The 21312-nt window shown below is 53.9% G+C and overlaps 1 protein-coding gene across 3 annotated transcripts in view; it reads right to left on the reverse strand.

Moving 5' to 3' along the window:
• The window catches only part of SPTBN2 (spectrin beta, non-erythrocytic 2), a 36890-nt gene that overhangs the window by 15180 nt on the left and 398 nt on the right, over nt 1–21312 (reverse strand). Inside the window, exons 1-14 of one of the 3 annotated variants that reach the window (XM_019737610.2) lie at nt 20811–20969; nt 14980–15158; nt 10268–10419; nt 9653–9826; nt 8738–8829; nt 8501–8581; nt 8097–8212; nt 6043–6155; nt 5729–5916; nt 4402–4519; nt 3691–3849; nt 3069–3371; nt 1823–1976; nt 712–1582 (exon numbers count right to left, since the gene is read on the reverse strand). In XM_019737610.2, the coding sequence (XP_019593169.2) occupies nt 712–1582; nt 1823–1976; nt 3069–3371; nt 3691–3849; nt 4402–4519; nt 5729–5916; nt 6043–6155; nt 8097–8212; nt 8501–8581; nt 8738–8829; nt 9653–9826; nt 10268–10419; nt 14980–15136 (2678 nt within the window). In that variant the 5' untranslated portion in view covers nt 15137–15158; nt 20811–20969. Of the gene's footprint in view, nt 1–711; nt 1583–1822; nt 1977–3068; nt 3372–3690; nt 3850–4401; nt 4520–5728; nt 5917–6042; nt 6156–8096; nt 8213–8500; nt 8582–8737; nt 8830–9652; nt 9827–10267; nt 10420–12558; nt 12864–14979; nt 15159–20810; nt 20970–21312 lie in introns of those variants that run through there. The other 2 variants (XM_019737612.2, XM_019737611.2) reach the window with 2 other exon arrangements.

The following is a 21312-nucleotide window of genomic DNA, read 5'->3' on the forward strand; positions in this document are numbered from 1 at the left end:
AATGAAGGTGTGGCTCTGTTTCGATAAAGCTTTATTTACAAAAACAGACTGCAAGCTAGATGGGGTCAAAGGGTTGTAGTTTGCCAACGCTTGTCATGGGATAGCTTGAAAACAAACAAACAAACAAAAAACCACGAAATCTTTTATTACATTTTTAAAACCACCAGGAAATTTGACTATAGATGGAATAGTAGATAATAGTAAGGAATTACTAATTTTGTTCTATGTGATAAAGGTATTGTGATTCTACAAGAAAAATGTCCTTTAAGACTTATTATTCTGTAAATAAAGCTATTTCATGAGCGGTCAGTCAGTGTCTAAAAGGTTTATAACTTCAAAGCCTTAGCTATTTTAAGTCCACACACAACTAAACAATAATTTACTATATTTAAGAATACTTCCTTATATTTCTTAAAGGACGCATCCTGGAGAATATAGAGATGAAATGATAATATTGGGGATTTGCTTTTGAAAAGGAAAATTAATCAAACAGAGCAAGATATTGACAATCACTGAACCCGGGTGATGGGTATCGAGGAGTTTGTTGCATAATGTTTTCTACTTTTGAGTATGTTTAGCGTTTCTCGTTAAAACAAAAAACAGACTCAAAGGGATATAGCAAGAGCAGGCAGTTTAGGGCAGGACGTGCCATCCCACACGCTGGCCCCCAACTCATAAGGTCATTCCAGAGGGAGCCTGTAGGGGGCCTACCTTTGCTGTACGACTTCCAGGTCCTCCAAGCGCTCAGGCAGGGTGAGCCCGTTCAGCCACTGCTCCTTCTCCTCCACCCAGAGCCCACAGGCGCCGGCCTCGCTGAGCATGGTGTAGAGAGTCAGGGCTGCCTCCAGGGCCCGGGCTCGCTCGCCTGCCCGGGCCTGCAGCTCCCTGTAGTGGCGCTCCAGGCTGGGCACCCTCCCCTGCACCTCGGGTGTGCGGCTCAGTGCGGGTGGCAGGGCCAAGGCCTGATCCCTCAGGGCATCCAGTGTTGGCCGGTGCCCTCGGATCTCCTCCTCCAGGGCCCGATGCTGCCTGGCCAGGGCCTGCGTGGAGAACTCATCGTGCCCCAGCTCGGGACTGGACACCAGGCGCAGCGCATCCACCAGCCAGGCCTCCATGTCGTTTGCATCTGCCTGGAACTGGTAGAGGCTGGCGGCCTGGGCGAGCCGCTGGGCACGCTCCTCCGCCAGAGCCTCCAGCCGCTCCCACTGGGCCTGGAGCTCGGCAGCGCGGGCGGCGGCCTGGCCTGCTCCAGGGTGGCCCTCAGCGACTAACTGCTGGCCCTGCTCCAGGGTGAGCTTCAAGGGCCCCAGCCGGCCACTCATCTCGCCTCGCAGGGCCGTGTGCTTGTTGAGCAGGCGAAGGACACCAGTCAGGTCCCGGCCAGTTTCGGCTGAGGCCAACAGGTGCTGCTGCTCCCGCACCCAGGCCTCGGCCTCGCCCACCTCCCAGAGGAACCGCCAGAGGCGCCGGGACTCCTCCAGACGGGCCCGCCTGGCCGCGGCCAACTCGCACAGTGCTTCGTAGCTCTGCTCCAGGGTGGCCACCCGCTCGGACACCAGCTGCGGGTCGCATGGTTTGTACTCTGAAAAAGTCACAGTGGAGGGTCCAGGGCTGTAACCCCGCCCTCCTGCTGCCCCCATATCTATCCCTGGTTATGAATCCCCCCTCCCCCTCACTCTCTTAGGCCTCCCGCCCTAGTTTTGTCACCCACCATTCACCCATCATCCTTCCTGTCCCCAGGTTTTCCCAGTCTTGCTGTTCCAGCTCTTACTATTCTCTCTCCCAGCCCCTCCCCTTTCCAGTTCCTCCCCCCAGATGTCACCTTTCCCTGGGTCGCAGAAGCGCAGGGCAGAGGCACTGACAGCTCGCACCCTCTCAGCCTGCACAGCGATGTCTGCTTCTACCAGCTCGTGTAGCTGCAGCAGGTCCTCCACTCCAGCCAGATGCTTGCCCAGGTCCTGAGACTGCAGCCGGCCCTGCCAGGCACATGGGGCACGCCGATGCCATCTGAGGGCCTCTTCCAGCCCCGTCACCCACACATCTGCTAAACTCGCTCCCTCCACCCGGATCATCTGCACCTCTTGACCTCTATGGGCGGCTCCAGGTGTCACACCCAGGTAAACACACCTGCTCCTGTCTGTCAGCCCTCCTTCACACACACAGTGACACCCCAGTTCTATTCTGGCACCCCGACCTCTTTGTACTCCCTTCCCCTCCTGTGGAAACCATCTTACTAAATCCTGCTCCTGGAATCTCTGCTCTGACTCATCTTCTCGGCCCCAGAATTATCACCATCCTCCTATTGTCATGGCTCGGTCCCCAGCACCCCAGCAATCTTCAGCACCTCCCCAGACCCGTCCTTATCCCTCCACCAGGTCTCTCGGCTCCCACTCTGTCTGCCCACAGCCCTTCTTTACATAGCAGTCAAAGTGACCTTTCTAAAAACGTAAGGCAGAATTATGTTTCCCCTTTTCAAGGTCTTGTAATCGCTTTCGAGGCTGTGTTACTTTGAATAAAATCCAAACTCCCTGACCAGGCCTGTCAGGCCCTAAGTGAGCTGGCCGCTGCCTCCCTTGTCTCATTCCCTGCCCCCTCCCCGTGCTTAAGGTCCCCCTGGCCTGGCCCGCCCTCTCATGCCTAACATGCCACACTATGCAGGCCCGGGGCCTTTGCCTAGCTGTTCCCTCTGCCTGGAATGTGTTCTCCTCAGATCTCCCTGTGCTGGCTCCTTGCGCTATCCTGCACTCAGCCTGAATGGCATTTTCTCCGCAAGGCCTTGCAGACCACTGCATCACATGGCCCCGCTCTGGTTTCCTCATAGGTTTTATGTCCACCGGCTATTTTGTTTGTTGATAGGTCAGGGTTTCATCATCGGCCTCCTCCCACTAGAATGTGAGCCCCAGGAGGACAGGGATCTCTCTGCTCTGTTCGTCTGAACTGGGGGCAGGGCCTACACTAGAACATACTGAACAAACATCAGCTGAGCAAGGGGTGTGTGTGTACCCCCAGCCATTCCCCCCCCGCCCCGTCCTGACTGACTGAGAACACCACACGCGTCCCGCTGGTACCTTCATCTCTCCCATCCAGTCCATGAGGTAAAGCAGGTCCTGAAGCACCTTCTGCAGCTCCAAGTTGATGAGAAGCCGCTCTCGCCGGGCGGCCACCATCTGCCGCAGGAAGTCCCAGAGCCGGGCCACGTTGTGTTGCCGTGCTGCAATGCGCTTGATGTCGTGGTAGCGCTCGGCGGCCAGCTCTGCGGCCACGGCATCCACAGCCTGCACGCGGCCGCTGTAGGCCACAATGTCTGTCTCGATGGCTTCGTGCTTCCGCACCGCTGCCTCCACAGCTGCCAGCTCCAGCCCAAAGTTGTCCTGGGGCACGGGGCAGGGAGGGGAGGTTCGGGAGCTCAGGGACACCATCTCTGCTGGCCCTCTCTGCCCTCCAGAGCACTTCTGCTGCAAGATGCCAACCCCATGAGGTGGCCCTAAGTTTCCTCTCTATCCCAGTCTGTCCTGTCTCACTAACCCTTTCTCCTGTTCAAGCCTTTGGCCCTTGGTTCCTTGGTCTTCTTATCTGCGTGATGGATTTCTTGTTTCATTAGCTCCCCACATGGCAGGGTCCTTATCCACCACACTCGCTCCCATTTTCCCTCACCAGCCTGGACGGGCCAAGAGCCCCTCCATGTTCTACCTGGGACACGAGGCGCTGGTTCTCACTCAGCCAGGTCTCTCGCATGGCGGCCTTGCGATCGAAGCGGGCGGCCAGCTGCTCCAGCTTCTCCTGGCGGATCAGCTCGGTGCGCAGGGCCAGCTCACGCTCGTGCTCGGCCTTCTCCAGCCGCTCCCAGGCCTGCGAGGGGGGACAGGATTAGCGCCAAAGGGCCAGGCTCAGGAGGCGAGCGTGGGAGGGGTCACTGGGGCTGGGGGCACATGATGCGTCCCAGGGAAGCTCGGTCTAGTGGATCTGTGGAATGCGGTCAGTTAGACGCCTGAGCGTGGAAGTATGAGAAACAGGGGCGTGAGTGCTATAGAGCCACGTGCAAACTATGCCTGCTTATGGCCAAGGACCAGAGAGGAACAGGGAACAACAGAAACCCCTGGATTTGTTTGTGGCGGGGGACTGTGGGTGAGCCCTATTGCTTTCATGACTCTTATCATGTTGTCCGTGAAAAAAGTTCAAGTAGCGAAAGTGAATCGGGGACAGGCTGAACAAGATAAGGGACTGGGTATCATTTTATTATGTGAACCCACTGGGAGTGACCGATGGAGGAGGAAGGGGGACGTGCAGGACGCACGAGAGGGTGTGAACCACATCTGCACCAGGGAGGGGTGGTCGGGCTGTGGAAGGAGGGGCAGGGGCCCAGGGTGGGACGCCTGTGGGACAGGAGGGGAGGCTGGGGACCTTGTTGATGTCGGAGATAAGCCGGCCTTCTCGGGGCGTGTAGACCTTCTGGTTGTTGGCCCGCAGCTTGCTCTGGATGGTGAACAGCAGTACTTCCAAGTTCCCTTTCTCTGTGAACCTGAGACAGGAGGCCAGGTTGGGGTCAGAGTCAAAGGCCACTAGGAGCATAGGGACTGTATGTTGCAAAATGAAGTGTCCTGTGTTGGTTTCGCTTTGCATAGAAGCAATCCACGCTCTTGGCGTGAAAGCCAGAATATGCTGGCAAATCAAAAGAATGTAATTTTACAACAAGAGAAAAGCACACAGAGACAACCACTGTTACCCTTTGGCAGAAACATACTTCAGATTTGTTTTACACGGATGGGATCGTATCACATCCATGGCTATCATTTGTCAAGGACTCACTCACTATGATCCAGGCCCTGGTCTCAGGGCTTGACGGGCATTCACTCGTGTAGTTCTCACTGTTAGCTACATTCTCTTATTACCCCCTTTTTCCAGATGAGAAAACTGAGGCACATAGAAGGTAACGACTCATCACCAGTAAGTGACAGAGCCAGGATTAGAACTCGGGCACTTTGAACCCGGAGGCTGAGCCCTTTGCGCTCCGCTGTCCAAAGTGTTTTGTAAACTGCTGCTTCATGTATTTGTCGTGAATGTCTTCTTATGTCAATAAATGCATTTCTTCCACATTATTGTCAGTGGCTGTCCCGTGACTTATTTTTCTTTTACAAAGGTCACGGTGACTATCCTTGAAGCTATATCTTTGTTCAATCCCCAGAAAAGGATTTCTGGGTCAAACCATCCCCTGGAATGTACAGAAACAGATGTTTTCTGGATTAATATTCCTTTTGGAGCTGAAACATATTAACCCCAAAAGAGCTCAATTACAATAAAACAGACATTTTAGCACGCACTGTGTGGAACTGCCTGACAGCAATTCCACACTTGCAAATAGTGCATTGCTAAAATATATAAATGATAAGAATCTCTGCAATGTACAGGTTTCCAGCTCACTCCTGTGTTGCCTGTAGCTCCAATCTCCCCACCCTGTCCCTGAGCTGGGCCTAGGTTGCTGGGACCCTGATCGATAATCTTCTCTGAGGGGATTGCACTGACTTTACAAACCATAGCAATCATTTCCCCAGCATGACTTTTTAAAAAATGGATAATCATTTAAAAAATGTATTTGGGAATTGCTTCTGGCACTTGTAGCTGAGGGAAATGAGCTTCCACTGTATTTATGTTCTGTCAGAACGCGCTCCTGAAGGGACGCCCTAACTTAGGCAGGCCTGTTGCAGCTGGGTACAGCCCAGGGGTTACCTACTTGGGTGGCTTCTCCACCGTGCGGTAGGAATTGAAGGACTGCAGCTGGTTTTGGACCCCACTCAGGGAGTTGGCCAGCTGCCTGTCATTGAGGGTCACGATCGTTTGCTCAATCCACTGCAGCAACTCAGAGGCCAGGGACTCGTATTTCTCCACCAGGCGTTCTGCCTCCATGGCATAGTCCAACACCTGCAAGACAGAGATGTGGGGTCCTGCCCACGGGCTCCCTGACTCATTCCTGCAGCGCTACCCTGCCCCTGCCCCTAGGCTAGGCCTCCTCTGGCCTTTACACCTGCTGCCCACAGTGGAGAGTACCTTCCCAATTCTTTTGCCTTCCACAGCCAGGGCCTTCATCTTGGAGAAGTAGTGGTAGTAAGTAGCCACATAGGTTATGATTGATTTCTCATCTGGTTGGTCCACATTCACATCTGAGAAAAAGGAGCATGTAGGTCAGGCAGAGATCAGAAACCTGCCTCCCAGAAGGACACCTGCAACTTGAATCACTGACCCCGATCCCAGGGTCCTCCCAGCCCTCCAAGGCTGACATCGTTCCAGCTCTTTTCAGAGCAAAATGACAAGACACCATATGGATTAAAAGGCTATGAAAAGCTCTTTTTCCCTCTCCTAGACACAAAGTATAAAGTCCAAGGAGGCTTTCACCAGCATTCCCAGTAGAGACCAAAATTAGCTGTTTGGGGGAAGCAAGGCAAGAAAAGAAACAACATTCCTATTTGGGGGTGGATCATGGACTTATGGGCAGGAAAAATGTGCAAGAAATCAGAAGATTCAGGGGCAGCAAGACAGAAGGTCTGAACTAAGCCTCCAAAACCCGTATGTTCAGAGGGACAGGCTCAGGGAGCCCAGGGCAGCAGGGACAGAGGCCAGTCCTCAGGGCCATTTCTGGGCAGTCACAGCTATTTCTGACCTCAATCCCAAAGTTCAGCTGGGGGCCCCAGGAGGTGAGTGTCCTTCAAGCCAAATCAGCTCCCCCCACAAGGACCGAGGTGGATGATGACTTGACATCCCTGGGTTCTCCTAATTAGGCCAGACTGCATCCTACCTAAAGGCAAGGCTATGGGATTGGAAGCCACCCTGAGCACCTCTGAAAACCCACAGGCAGAAAGGAGCCCCTGAAATCATCAGAAAGTTACAGGATAGTTAGATGTACTTCAATGTTCTTTATCCTCGCGATGCTTCTCAATGCTCTCCTAGGAACCTCATCTTTGGCCTATTTCCGTCCCTCGTTAGCTGATGTTTATCATTCTAGACCCGGGGTGTCCAAGCTTTTTTTCAACATTTTTCACCAAAGGCCATATGCGGTAAAATACATAAACAGCCGGGCCACTCACTCGAGGTGAACTATGTATTGCCTCACCTGGTTCATTTAAATAAACTAAATATATTTTTGGAATTTGCTGCAGGCCAGTAACAAATGGATTGCGGGCCGCAGTTTGGACACCCCTGTTCTAGACGAGGAGAGCATAGGAGATGGGGCTACAGGTGCGATGGAAAACAGGGAGAAAATAACCAAGACCCAAATCTGCCCAGTGAACTTCACAGGGAGTGTTTCTGGCAGGGAACTCACTTGGCCCTTCCCTCCTTCCCTTTCCTGGCTGCACCAAGACTGCTCTCTGCTCTCCCAGAGACGAAACAGGCTCTGGAGCTGGGCTGCCTGCATTTCAACCTCAGCTCCACCAGCTACACGACCTTGGGAAAGACACTTTCCCCGTATAGACCCCCATCTTCTCTTCCTACACTGAGGGTAAGAATGACACTGATTTCAAAGGGGGTGTTGTGAGAATTAAATTAATTAAAGCACGTCAAACGCAGTGCCAGGTACAAAATGAGAGCCCAGGGGCTGTTACCAGTCTCACCGGCCCTAAGATCGGAGCCACGGGAGCCGGTCGGCAGGCTCAGACGGACCATAAGCCACGTGCTTGGTGAGAACTCAAGGTCACGTGGCTTAATTTAGGACCCTTAAATTTTGGAATAAGAAGGGCCCTAAGAGACCACGTAGACCAATCTTCGCAGTTTAGAGATGAGGAAACTGAGCCACAGAAAGGCCAAGCGACTGGCGCCAAGTCTCAGAGCTCCTCCATGGTGAGGCTGGGGTGGAACCTTATCCCAGAGTTGCCTCTTGCTGCCCCAGGGCTGCCTGTCGTCCTACAGCTTTTTATTTTTAATTGAGATATAATTTTTATACCATGACATCCACCCTTTTAAAGTATACGATTCAGTGATTTTTTTTAGTATATTCACAAGGTTGTACAGCCGTCACGACTATCTAATTCCGGAACATTTTCATCACTCCCAAAAGAAACCCCATCTGTCTCTACCCCACAGCCTCTTTTTCACATAGCTCTGCCCACCTTCAGGATCCAGCAGCTTCGTAAGTCCTAGCTCCTTCTCAGCCAGATTGAAAGCATTCTGCAGGTTGTAATGTGCATTGCACTTCTTCAGGGACTCAAAATCCAGCAGGTCTGGCCTGGGTGGGAGGGCATACGGAAGGTATCAAAACCACGTAAGACCCTAAAGAGGAAAAGCAAAGCCACCCCTCTGTTTATCCCTAAGTCACCAACTCCATTTTGTCTAAAACCAGGCACCCCAAACCCACACCCACTGCTCCTACCCCCTCACTAGCCCTCGTTGCAGTGTGGCAGGAGCCCCCACATCCTGGCTCTTCTCTGCTCCCTCGTCTCACTGCTTCGTCTCTGCGCCCCTGGTCATTAACCCCCTAACAACTCTGCCAGGCTCGCTAACCCCGGCTCCTCACCGATGCTTATGCACAATGGCGTTGAAGGCCAACCCATCTCTCCAGCTGGTGGTGAAGTTGTGCACATTGACGTTGGGGTACCTATAAACAGACCGGGAAAAACAGTGAGTAGGTCCAGGCCCTGGTCTGCCACTCGAGGACGGATCCCCAGCGTGTGGTCCCTGGAGCCCATCCTTCCTTTGCTGCGCAGCCTCAGTGCATCCCCCCCTCCCAGGCCACGCTCTCGGGCAGCCTCACCCTGCCGTCTTCATCTGGCACCACAGCAGCAAGGCGTCCTTGGCTGACTTCTTCTCCTTGTTGTCTTCTGTTTCCACACTGATGTCTTGGATCTGTGAGGGAAGGAAGGCCTTCACTCCCTGGACAGGGCCTCCTGGAGTTCCCGGAGATGCTCAGGGATACACTGAGTCAGGAAACGGCTCCTTAGACGCCCATAACTGCAGACCAGGGGCAGAGTCTGGGGACCTTTCCTCCTGGGCTAGTGACCACACAACACCGGGTCAAAGGGAAGTGAGGTAGCGGAGTGGGGTAGGAAGGAAGTCAGAAGAGTGGAAGTGCCTCGAAGCGAAGGATGCGGGTTCTTCTGGGCGGGGAACGGCAGGTGGACAAGTGAACACTTTCTGGGAGCTGGGTTTCAAGTGAAGCTGACAGAGCTCCGCTTAGGGCTGGAAGGAGCAGAGGAGGTTACATCCGGGGACATGGGGAGAGTTGTGATGGCATTAGGACACTGGACTGGCTATGCTCAGAGCATAAGAAGGAGTAGGGTGGCTGTTCTTTTGAGGGAGGTCAGCAGAGTTTGAGGCAGAGAAACGGGCCAGTGACCAGACCCCAAATGTAGTTCTAAAACTCTTAATGGTGAAGGACCAGTTTGTAAGATCTGTCCCTTGTGGCCCGACATGTGGTCCTGCTGCACGTGACCAGGACACAGACCAGGCCACAGGGAACTTGCCACAGAAGTTTGACAACACCTACACTGGTCTCGACCCTATTTAATGAGGAGAGACCCCGATGTGGTACAATGACTGCAGATTACTATACGGGCTTATCGACCCTCCATCTGTATGGGACGGCGCCGTGGACTGGCAGTGACCACTGGCGCCGCTGCGCCCAGGTGCATAGCACATGCTGAGTGATGCTGATGCTGGGCCGCGGTACCTGGAATCGAAGGATGATGGTCCAGACCAGCCCGAGGGTCAGGCGGTGGTTCCCGTCCACAATGTCATGGGAGCCCATGTTCTCCAAGTGTACTTTCTGCTCCTTGAGGAACTGCAGGGCCTTGTCCACATTCTCCAGGCAGTGTATACGCATGCGGCCCTTGGTGGGCTTTGGCTGTCGGGGGACAGGGGACACAAAGGCATGGGACTGTGGGCCTCCTCCTTCCTCCTTCCCTCCTATATTCCCAGGGCCCTGCTTCGCACACCTTCCCCAGCCCCTCCCTCAGGAAGACGGGACGGCCCCAGGGTTGGGCCCAAGTTCACAGAGCCAAGGCTGAGGTTGCAGAGGAGGCTGGGGCCAGATTAAGATTCCCAAGGGAATTAATTGCTCAAAGAGTGGGTGGGAAAAGAAATGTTTTCAATGGGACTACTGTTCCTGTCTCCACGAAGCAATGTTCCCATTTAATCCCCACAGCAAAGCCTCTCAAAATGACACCATCCTCTGAGCAGGGGGCAGCCGCTGCTTTCCGCTCTGCGGTATCACTCTTCTGTCCCGTGGCATGTCCTCTTGACCACTGTTCCTCAGGCCCCCCCCTTCCTCGTGACCACAGCTCACCAGTGTCTCTCCCGAGAGCACCTCGAGGAGCCTCAGCAGGTTACGTCCATCCCGGAGGTCGCTGTACAGGTCTCCCACCCGACATGTCACCCGGGCCAGGTGTGAGTTCACCCACTTGGTGAAGGTTTTCTTCTGCACAGCTTCTCGCTCATCTGTGGTGGCAACATGGAGTTATTTCTGTCCTTCAAGTACAGTGTTTGCATCTGAACACCATTTGATGGGGTTGGGGGGTACCTGAGAGTCTGAAGTGAGGTCTGGGGAGGAGAAGGGGGAAGGAAGATGGCCAAAAGGAAAATCCCTAACTTAGAAAGCAGGGAAATACAGAAATTAGAATAAACTCACAAACAAGGTACAGAACAAAAATGAGAGCGAGAAACAGGCTTTGAGAAGAAAGAATGGAAGAAATTAGAAGCGGTGGAATATGCAAGGAAGGGCTGGGATTCGGGATGAGGGTGCTGTCACAATAGTGGTGAAATGCTGTGACTTCATCCATCAGAGCCTCACTTTCCTCATCTATAAAATGGGCCTATTGCTTTCTACTTCAGCGCGTCATTGTATTGATTAAATGAGACATGTGTGTACGATGCCTGGCATGAAATGACTCCTCGGTGGCTTTTTGTTCTTCAGGTATGATCCCAAGGAAAGAGCGAGAGTCACTCAGGCCCAGCAAGCGGTATGGCTGTTCTCCAAAGGGGAGGGTGTGGATTTAAATTACGCAGCAGCTCTTCCAAGTGGCCAATGGAAGGATGTGACATTATAGAGGCTGCAGGCCGCCTGAGTCAGCTTATTCTCCTGGGATAATTTAAAGAAAAGATGGGCTTTTCTTGGGCGGGTTCATTCAGTGGGCTTCAGGGTGCATCCCAGGACAACTACATTCCAACACTGAGAACTAAAACAAGGTCTTGAAGTTGGAAACAGGGAAAAGAGTGAGCCCAAGAAACATGGGGTGTGTGGTGGGGGTGTGGGCAGGGCGTGAGGGGAGCCAGACAGAGTTAGGTGCCAATCATCTCAAAAAACATGAGGGAATGTCCTGTTGCCTGGTCCACAGGGGGATCCGCTGCTGAAAGGATGCTCTTAGGTTCCAGAGAAAAAGAAAAATTAAAAACGTTATGAATGACAAAGTGAGGGGAGAGGCTTAGGCCATTGGACGCTGCTCTGGTCACTAAGATTTCTGTCAGTTCTCCCCAGAGGAGCCCAGAGGAAGGACCCCGTTCTCCTGGTCAGGGCCTGGAGAGTCACTTTTGTTTCCCTCGTAGCACCAGCATCTCAGAAACCGAAAAGACTCATCCCTTAATCTCACATTCCTACGAACCTCACCCATGAAACATAGTGACACACCCAGGTCTAGTCCTGTCTTTACCTCCAACCTCTGAACCCGGGCCAACTCAGGGTCCTAGCAACTGTACAGGATGGCCTGTCGCTCTGTAGCACCTGCAGAACCAAGGGGGCCTTTGGGCCTCCTTTCAGGGATTTCCTGGATCCATGGGGACTGTCCTGATTGATGCCAGGCACACGGGGCTGAGGTCATTTTGGCACACAGGTAGAATAAAAGAGGAAGACATGGCAACAGTGGCAGCTAGAAGAAAAGTGTGCAAAACCAAGCACTGAGACAAAGTATACCTTCACAAGGTCTCCACACAGCCAGACTCCCCCCTCAACACACACACAAAACAGTGACTCCCAGAAATACACTGACAGATTGGTGCCAGGTGAACACATGCCTGCTCAGACATACCTGAGCCTGTCTATACCAACTCCCTTTGACACATTCCTCGGTTCCCACACATACTGCCTCCTCACACACATTTAGACACCCACTCAGAATCCCAGGGTGACACAAACAAGCCCTGGGCCCCTCAGCCTCCTGGCTCACTCCCCTTCTGTCCTTCCCCAACTATCCTAGCAGGACTTCATCTCCAAAGGCACTGAAAGTGAACTGTCTCAGTGAGACTGCGCGGCAGGCCTCCCGGTTTGCCGACACAGACGCTGCTTTCTCAGCCTCGCCCGCTGCCTGCTGCCTCCATGCTCATTGCATTCTCTGCAACACACATGCTCTACCGCACCCAGCGGGGCCTTGCGGTCACACCCACTCACGCTCTCACACAGTTCCTTCCAGTGGGTCCAAGCCTTTCCTGATGCTGTCAGCATCCATGAATTTTCTGGCTACTTATAATTATTCCCTTGGCACACGGTCTCCCAATGCAAATGTTCCACTCTGTGATCTTGGCTCTGGCTCCTCTCCCACACCCCCAGACCCCCTCTCTCTACACCCCTCTGCCCGCGGAGCTCACCTTGAAGCTGTTTGAAGCGTCCATCCAGCACGCTGGCGTACTGAGCGGGGTTGATGAAGGCAGCAGGTGAGAGCAGGAGGCCCCCGGGGTTCTGAGCCCCTTCCACAGCCTCATAGTAAAACTCACCAGCCCCGTTCAGGCTGTGCCCATGCACCCTGCTCACTCCATTCCCATTCATGGTACCTGCTGCCTTCTACACAGCCTGGGGCCCAGCGTCCATGCTCTGCCCACACCAAGGCAGGCGGTAGGTTCTGCTTCCCCTAGAGCCGGGGATCCCGAGAGGCTGGGGTCCCGGGTGGGGGGCTGGTTCAAAGATGGTAGAAGTTTCGAGGAGTGGGAAAAATGGAGTTACAGGACGTCTGAACTCCTGAGCTCCGGGACAAGTAGCAGGGCACACCTGGCTGTGGAGAGGAGACAGAGGCAGCTCCAGACAAACAGGTTGGACAGTGCCGGGGGAGGGGTGGGAGGTGGAGCCTGGCTGGCTGGGGCAGGGCCAGGCCCTGCGGGGGCAGAGGAGGCAACTGCAAGCGCCTCTGAGACCTGCCCATCAGGTCCCAAGTTGCCTAAGAGTACAGTAAAGCCAAGAGAGGTTTCCCCAAAGCAAAGTCCTGCTTCCCAAAGGTTTCCAGGTGTGACAAGGATGGCCCCTCTCTGGGTGACTCTGGGAGACCCCTCTTTTGGACATGAGCTTTGATCCCCAGTTCGGAGAGCAGAGAAAGAGAAATTGCTCAGGTCCCCTTATCTGTGAAACGGGTGTTTGTTATCCCTCCCTCTGTTTGTCAGCACCTCCTGTCCCCACCCCTTCCTTGCCACTGGTCCCACTAGGCCCTCCCCAGCCAGGCCATTCCAGGCCCCCAGCACACCCACTGCTGGGCACATCTATCCAATTCCCTTCCTGCTTCTCTCTCGGCTCCAGCTCTTGTCCTTTACAGCCTACTGTTGCCCATCTCCCGTTTTTCATTCACTCACAACTACTGGTGTGAGGCCCAGCATGAGGCAAAGCCAGCAGTGATGCCTCTGCAGAGAGCCCCATTCTTGAAGATAAACACCTATTGACAGTGTGGGGTGCATAGACACCGCAGCAGGTCTGGGTATCACGTGTTGTGTGCACACAGACATCATGACAGTTCTAGAGGCTTCATGCATCCAAACTCAGGGCACCAGGGAAACTTCGCCCCAAAGAGATGACATTCTCCATAACCCACGCCTTCTGTCTTTTCTCATCTATAATGAGTATTTCATAAGCCAGCCTAATCCCAACCAGAAGGACAGAGAAGCCCAGAAGACGGTAGGGTTCCCTAGAAGCTATGGCCACCACATGGGGGTCCTCATTTGGTGGGCTGGCTGAAAAGAATTACCTGGAGAACTTAAAAAACCCGACTGATTTCTGGACCATATGTCCAAAGATTCTAATTCAGTGTGTCCAGGAAGGGGCTTCAGAGCCCATGTTTATAAAAATGGCCCTGGGTGATCCAGGTGTGGCCAGGTGTGGCCAGGTTTTGGAACCACCTCCTTCAGTGTATCCCTTCTTCCAGGAGGCCACCCCACCCACACTGGGAGTGCCACCTCTCAGGAGGGAATAAGTGGGATCTCTCCCAGTGACTGTGCTGGGAAGCCGGCAGGTCAGTGGAAAAGACGAGGGTGGGATGGAGGAGGGTAGTCAGATGGAGTGGGTGGCCTTGGGGTGTGTGAGTGACTCAGCCCCACACCAGCCCTGGTGGTGTCAGGTGGCAGCTGCACTCTTGTTGCCATGACAACTCCTCCCGGAACGCAGGGAGGCCCGTCCAACGGGTTTGTTTGTGCTCAGAGGAGTTGAAGGGGAGAGCCCAGGCCATAGGGGAGGGCAGGGGCCGGGCAGAGAGCAAATCCCGGAGAATGGGTGGCTGCGGAAACCAGTGGAGGGCGGAGGGTACCTGCTTCAGGGAACAGGTAGAAGAAATAATGGGAGGAACAGGTGGCAGGTGGAAGGAACAGGTGGGGAGGGAAAGGAGAGGCTAATGGGCTGGGAGGGAGAACAAGTGTGAGAAAGGACAACGGAAATCAAGGAAGACACAGGGGATGAACGGCAAAGGAAAGGTGGGTGGAAACAGAATGGCAAAAGTAAGAGTGCAAAAGAATTAAGGACATGACTCAGGGACAGAGGCCAGGAAGTCAGCTGAGTGTAGCGGGGAACACAGCTGAGTCCCGGGAGCAGCATGGCTTCTCTATGCTGGGCGGAAGGAAGCTGGGGGACGTTCTGGATTGCATGAAGTTTGTTCTTGAGGCTGGAGTTGGGGATGAGGGGCTGGATAGGGTGATTTCCCACGTGAGTGCAGCAGCTTAGAAAGAAAGTTAGTCTTCCAATGAAGTTAAAGGACTCCTCACAACAAGCATCTGTCCCCAGCGTCCTCACCATCCCCCCTGGCCCTCCCCTGACCTCACCTGCCAGGGCCTTAATGCGTGACCTTTCAAAGAGACGGGCTGAGCTGCTGTCATTGTCCCAGTCCGAGTCGGGCAGGTCCCAGCGGTTGTTGATGTCACTATACTGGCCCTGGATCTCCAAATTGTCGAAGTCTGTGGGTGACAGCGTGCTGCTCATGGTGGTGGGTGGCCTCCTCCTCCTGTAAGGGGGAACATAGCAGGTAAGGAGCATCTCAGGGCCACCCAGCCCGCCACTCGCCATGTCCTTCTGTCCTCCTGCCCTAGATCTGCTCTGCTCTCCTGAAGGCCAAAGATTGTGGTTGGTTTTTCTGTCAATGGAAATCAGCCCCCAGCGGGAGAGGGGAAGCCACGGTGGGGAAACACACGTACAGGATGCACATGGACTGAGGCAAGAAGACCGAAGTACCTCAGAGCGACACAGTGGGGAGGAAGGGCCCCAGAGCCCCAAGCCAGAGAGGGACAGTGAATAGAGCCGGGGCTAAAAGTGGCGATGGCCTCCAGTGCAGTTCAGGACAGCAGCGTGTAAACCAGGGAATGCAGGGAGCATGGGGCCCCTTGGTTGGTAATGAGTATAAACCAGAGTTATTTTATTCCCAGGTTCCACAAACTGTTCTGAGCCCCTTCTCTATACAAGATGGCCTGCTATACCCTGGAGACTTGAGATGAAAAGGCCGAGATCCTGCAGAGCTAACACACATCTCTGATACACCGGGAAGACGGTTGCGCTATTAGGTAAGGACGGATACGGTGCCCAGGAGCTCAGAGGAGGACACGGTGCGGTTCTCTCCCCTTTGCTTCCTTTTGTTTGCGATAGGAACCACTTAATAGGTGTTCAATAAAGGTCAGCTGTGACATGTGTCCTCACCATTTATATGCATTATCTCATCATAACCTATGGGGCGAGGGTCCACTACCATCCCCATTTCATAGATGAGGAAGCGGCACCGTGTAAGTTTAGTCACAGTTCAAGATCACGTGGCTGGAAGGAGCAGAGCAGGGTTTTGAAGTGAGGTTCTTTCTGACTTTGGGGGACAAGCTCTTACTCACAACATTTACCCCCTCCTCGAACTTCCTGGAGTCCCTGCAAGCTCCCTGGGAGACATCAGCACCCATGGCTCCCTTCTAGGGACCAGGTTGTGGAAATCAGGACCAGGTACGCTTGCCAGCATTACTTACGACTCTAGTTACGCGAACAAACTGTCCTCAAAACTAACAAATGAGCTTTAGATTAGCTGCTAAGGATTAAAAAAAACACCCAAACAACAACAACAAAAAAAACTCTACTGTCCAAAGTTCTTGTGTAATTTAGCATTCATTCAGCAGCCATCCAAGGGAATGGAGGGAGCTGGATCTGTAACTTTATCTGCACCCCAAATTCTGCATGTCTCATTTTCCTAGTACCTCTCAAACACAACGATATATTTTAATCCTTAGCTCCACTTCCTAGGGTCAGGGCTATGATCTTGGCATCTCTGGTTCTGGGAAGGAGGTACAGAGAAGGTCTTGTGTAGTTTTGGGGAAAGAGGAAGGAATGGGTGGTGAGATGTGGGTGGTTAGGAAAGTGTGTGCCCATGGGCATGCAAAGACAGAACTTGGCTTCCGTCATTAACTGGTTCCATGAAGCTGAATCTAACCCACGTGAAGGCCAGGATTGCCTGTCCCTCCCTTCTCCCAAAGAGAAACACGTAAGGACTTCCCTGCTTCCCTGGAGGTAGTGTGAATGACGTGCAAGAGAGCTAAGGTCTCAGGTTCCCAGATTTGGGCTTTCACTCCGGTAACAGGAAAGAGAGCTTAATTTCCACTAGGCCCAAGACTACTTTCTGTTTAAAATCCATCATTTCCCTTAGTTCCCAACAGATTCTTTGAATTTGCTCTGTAAATATTTACATAAAAATAAACTCTAGGTCAGAGTTGAGTCACCCTGAGCAAAGGGTTCTGTGGGCAAAGCGTGACCTGAGCTAGAGTCACCTAATACCTTCAGCCGCTGGACAGGGAAGCAGCCCGAGTCCTAGGACCATTTCAATTCCAGGCTCCTCGGCCCTTCACCAGCAGCCATGCTCACACGTAGTTCTGGGATGAATAATTCTAGCATTCGCACTCTTCCTGCATAGGCCTCCCCACAGTTAAATCCTACACACATGCTCCCTGAACTTGTTTCCATGACCCCTTGTCCTTTTACCAGGCGTCACAAACCTACTAAAGCCAGCCCCCAGTAGTGTGGCCCGTATGCTGTTTAAAAATAATTGATTTTGGATGCCTCAAAGTGGGCCTGTGCTTTCCACTTCTCTACAGGCCCCACCATTTCCTTCTGTCTCCTTCCCAGACATGTCATGTATTTTTGTTACCTGCCTGGCCTTTGAAGGCCTGTGAGGTTTTCATACCCTTTTACATCTTGGTACTCCACAAAGAGCGGGAACTTAAGGAAGCAGACTGTCTGACCCTATCTCGAAACTACTGTGTGTCCCTGCCCCTCCCCCCCACCATAAACTGGACTGCTTTGGCTTCCTTTATTTTTGTGATCCAACTTGGTTCTCCCAAGGGACGCTATGGGGGCCCAGGCATGGGATTCAGACCTTCCAGTGAGGTCCATCTGTCAGAGACTCTCTGTGGAATCCTATCATTTGGGGGAAAAAGTATGGAGTTGGAACCTCTCCTCCCAAACAAAACTTCAGCCACTTAACTGCTCCTTTGACCAAATCAAATTTTGACATACATGCTTTGTGTCCTGAGTTCCCAGAGATGCTGTCATATAGAAAAGGAACCGAGATGACACTGGTGTCCCTAGATCACAGATCTCCATGCGGCCACCAGGTTGGAACTCCAGGACTTCATTTCCATAGACTCGCATGGGAACGGTGCTCTCTGGTGGTTCTGCGTTTTAGTTTTCAACCATTCAGGCTCTGCAGCCCACGGCCTTTGGGAGAATATGCTGTGTTCTCTGTCTGTGCTCCCTGCTGCCAGCTCCAGATTCCTACCATTTTCTATTTGAGTGTCTTCTACATAGATCCTGCTCTGATTTCTTTTCACTGAGTGTATCATTCCTGGCCTCTGACCTGGGTCTCCATGCTAACATTTCCTCAGTCTGCCTGCCCTCCAGCCCATGACTCCCTGTCTCGCTCCACAGTGGAGAATCATGAACCTTCTTCTCCATGGAGTCCTGGACTCTATTGAGAGGGCAGTACAGCAGCTAATCCAGATTAGTTTCACCAGCACCTTACTCTTAGCCACTGACCTCCAGGCCAGACCCAGGTAGTTTACATTGTTCATGCTCCAATAGAGCCAACATCCATCAGCTGCAAAACAGTGGTCTTGCTAGATTCTAAGCCCAAATGCTACTGGATGCAGACTCACCTGTGCAAGGGCAGCTGCCCCCCTGGCCCCCTTTCCCTTTCCTGTCAGTGTACAAAGCTAAAAATCCTATCCCTGGGGCTAGAGCCTGACTTGTTCCCTAATTCCTCATCTCACCACATCCTGCTCCTGATTAATTCTTTACCTCCCTCAGAGCAAGTGGATCATTCCCTCCTCTGCGCTCCCGCTCCCACAGCACTTCAGCAGGCAGATATTATTACACTTATCACATTGTATCACTGTTAGTTGTTTATGTGTGTCTCTGCCGACTCCACTTTTAACCTACTGAGGATAAGGGCTGTGTTTTCCAAGCCCAGTAATATAGGTGTTTAATAAAGAGATATTAAATGAATGGATTCTTATCAATATTATTTGCCATGGAATAATGTCTTAGAGCTAGAGAAAAGCTTAAGGAAAGAATGAAACGGGGATCTGAAGCCCCTCTGCTCCTCAGCTGGAGAACTCTCAGGGTTAGGCTCTATAGTTGAGGACCAGGGATTCTGGAACTTGCACTAATTACAATTTCCTGGGGTGGGGGTGGGGGGTTATGAAAACAGATCTCTGGGCCTGCCCCCAGAGTCTCCAATTCAGTAGGTCTGGGGTGGGACTTGACAATCTGCATTTCTAACTTGTTCCCAGACGACACTAAAGCCACTGGTCTGGGGCCCCACTTTGAGGACCACTGTTGTCCAAAGATGAAGAGCAGTTAGAGTTGGTTAGAGGAGCTCTGAGGACTGAGAAGACACGAAGTTTCAGGGGTGAGTGTGACCCGAGGTTAGCTTCTGGGTTCCTATCCCATGCTCAACTCAAATATAACTTCCCCTCAGAAACCTCAAGACCCACAAAGAGCCAGAAGCCTCAGGCGATGAGAGGAAAATGGAGATGGAGTGGGCCCTAGATCTAATGAGACAAATAAGAGTTGATGTCCTAACACAGGGGAATCACAGATGTGCGGAAGGAGGACGTGGCCAGAGACGCTGTGGGGAGGCAGAGATGAGCAAATGACAGCTGGATGAATAATAGATTAGAAGAAATGGGGACTTTGGCAAAGTAAAAATCTTATTGGACTCGTATGAGTGGACCGAAAGAGAAAAGGAAAAAGAAATCACAAATAAGCTCAGGGGTCTTAGGAAGGCAAAAGACAGATTTGCTCATCAATCAGAGATTGGGCAGCGGAAACAGAACCCCAATCTGTTTTCTCCAGGCTGTGTTCCTGATGGAGCACAGAAACTCTCCTCCGAGGAACTTAGAAACCGGGCTAATGAGAGGGACTGCATTTTTGTTTGATCTCCTTTCCCATCCTCCACTGAAGGCAGAATTATTCAGACTCATTTTCACTCCCTGCTACTCTCCTCCCCAAGCCTGTAACCCATGGGTTACGTCAGTTTCTCTAAGGGACAAATCTAGGAACCGGATTAGCTTTTTCCGCTCTAATCCGTTGCTCTTCTGCAGATGCGAAGAGGTTGCCCAGTACCTCAAGCTAAGACGCATATTTGGAACTCACTCTGCCCCCTTCATCTTCAGGGAAAACTGGTTTGTGGCTACCTTGCCCATGCCTGAACGGGCTAGCTCTCCAGCGCTGGAATTGTGGCTGCTCCTGGCGGGGAGGGCGGCTGAAAACCCACGGAGACAACACACAGCAGGTTAGGACAGGGGCAAGCCTGGAGCTCAGACAAGCATGCAATGCCACAGGGTTAGTGGGGGGAAGTCCTTCCCAGCTGCAGTGGATGGGAAAGGGCCGCTGTGGTGCTGGAGATGGAAGACCCCAGCGAGGAGGCCTCGCCGGGTAGTTCCGTGCGGGGCGGATTCCAAGCCCTCTGGAAGTATCCGCCACAGAGACACCTTACACCGCAGTCTCCCCATCACCAAAGGGGCTTTATTCTCTCTCTGCCAGCGTTCTGGCCAGAAGCGTCAGGCGATGAGAGCCAACCGTGTCCCCCTCTTACACACACTGAGGATGCACAAGAAGGACATGGAGCTAGCTACCGAAGAGGCGAGGAGAAGCCCACTCAGCCCCTCCAGAGGGAGCCCCCAGCAAACCCCCGAGAGGAGCCGGGCGCTCGCAGCTGCCAGGCAGCGACGGCCGAACGCGTCCGCAGCACCTGGACCGGCGCCGGGAGCCTCGGGAGCCTCAGCGAGGCAAACGGCCGGCGCTGTCAGACACACTGTCAGCCCAGCTGACCCGATTTCTTAACGCATTTGTCAGCCCCCAATCTTCCAGACTCTTCTCTCGGCTCCGGAAAGGCCCGCGTCCCCCAAGCCTCGACCCTCACGGCTCGCACCCCGGTACTTGGGTGGCTGGTACCTGACTCTCCACCCTGTCCCCGGGACTGGGTGGGAGTGAGGGACAGGCGCCGCATCCTGCCTCCCCCGCTCCCCCGGCCGACGCAGAGCCCGACCCCGACCGCACCGCCCACACGCGGCTGCACAAAGCGCGCCGCTCAGCGGGCCGGGACAAAGCGGGCCCGGGAGCCGGCACCTACCTCCGTGCGGAGCGCCGGCCCCGCAGGCGGGAGCGCGGCGGCCGGGGGCGCACCACTAGTCGCCGCGCCCGCAGCCCGGCCACGAGGGGCGGTTGCGGGCGGCGACGGGGCACACGGCGGGCGGCGGACAGGCGCTGTCACGGGGTGCGGGGGGCGCGCGGGGCCGGCGGCGGCGGCGGCGGGGCGCGTGGCGGCGCGCGGGCGCGAGCGGCGGGACTGCGGCGCCGCGGAAGGAGGACAATAGCCTCCCCCTGCCGGAGGCCGCCGGCTCCCGCGGGAGGCCCGGGACCATCTGGAGCCTGCGGCCCCGCGGGGATCCGGGCGGGGTCCGAGTCACCCCTCCCCTACTGGCGCCATGGCAACCGCGGCCCCTTACGGTTCTCCGCACAGCTCCCCGGCCCGGGGTCGCTGACCTTCCCCAGGGCAAACGCGGCGGCGGCTCCGCGACCAGCTCCCAACCCCCTCCCCACCTTCCCTGCGGGTGGCCCCCATAACCCCGCCT

Source organism: Rhinolophus sinicus, linkage group LG06 (assembly GCF_036562045.2).
Source record: "Rhinolophus sinicus isolate RSC01 linkage group LG06, ASM3656204v1, whole genome shotgun sequence".
Taxonomy (NCBI): domain Eukaryota; kingdom Metazoa; phylum Chordata; class Mammalia; order Chiroptera; family Rhinolophidae; genus Rhinolophus; species Rhinolophus sinicus.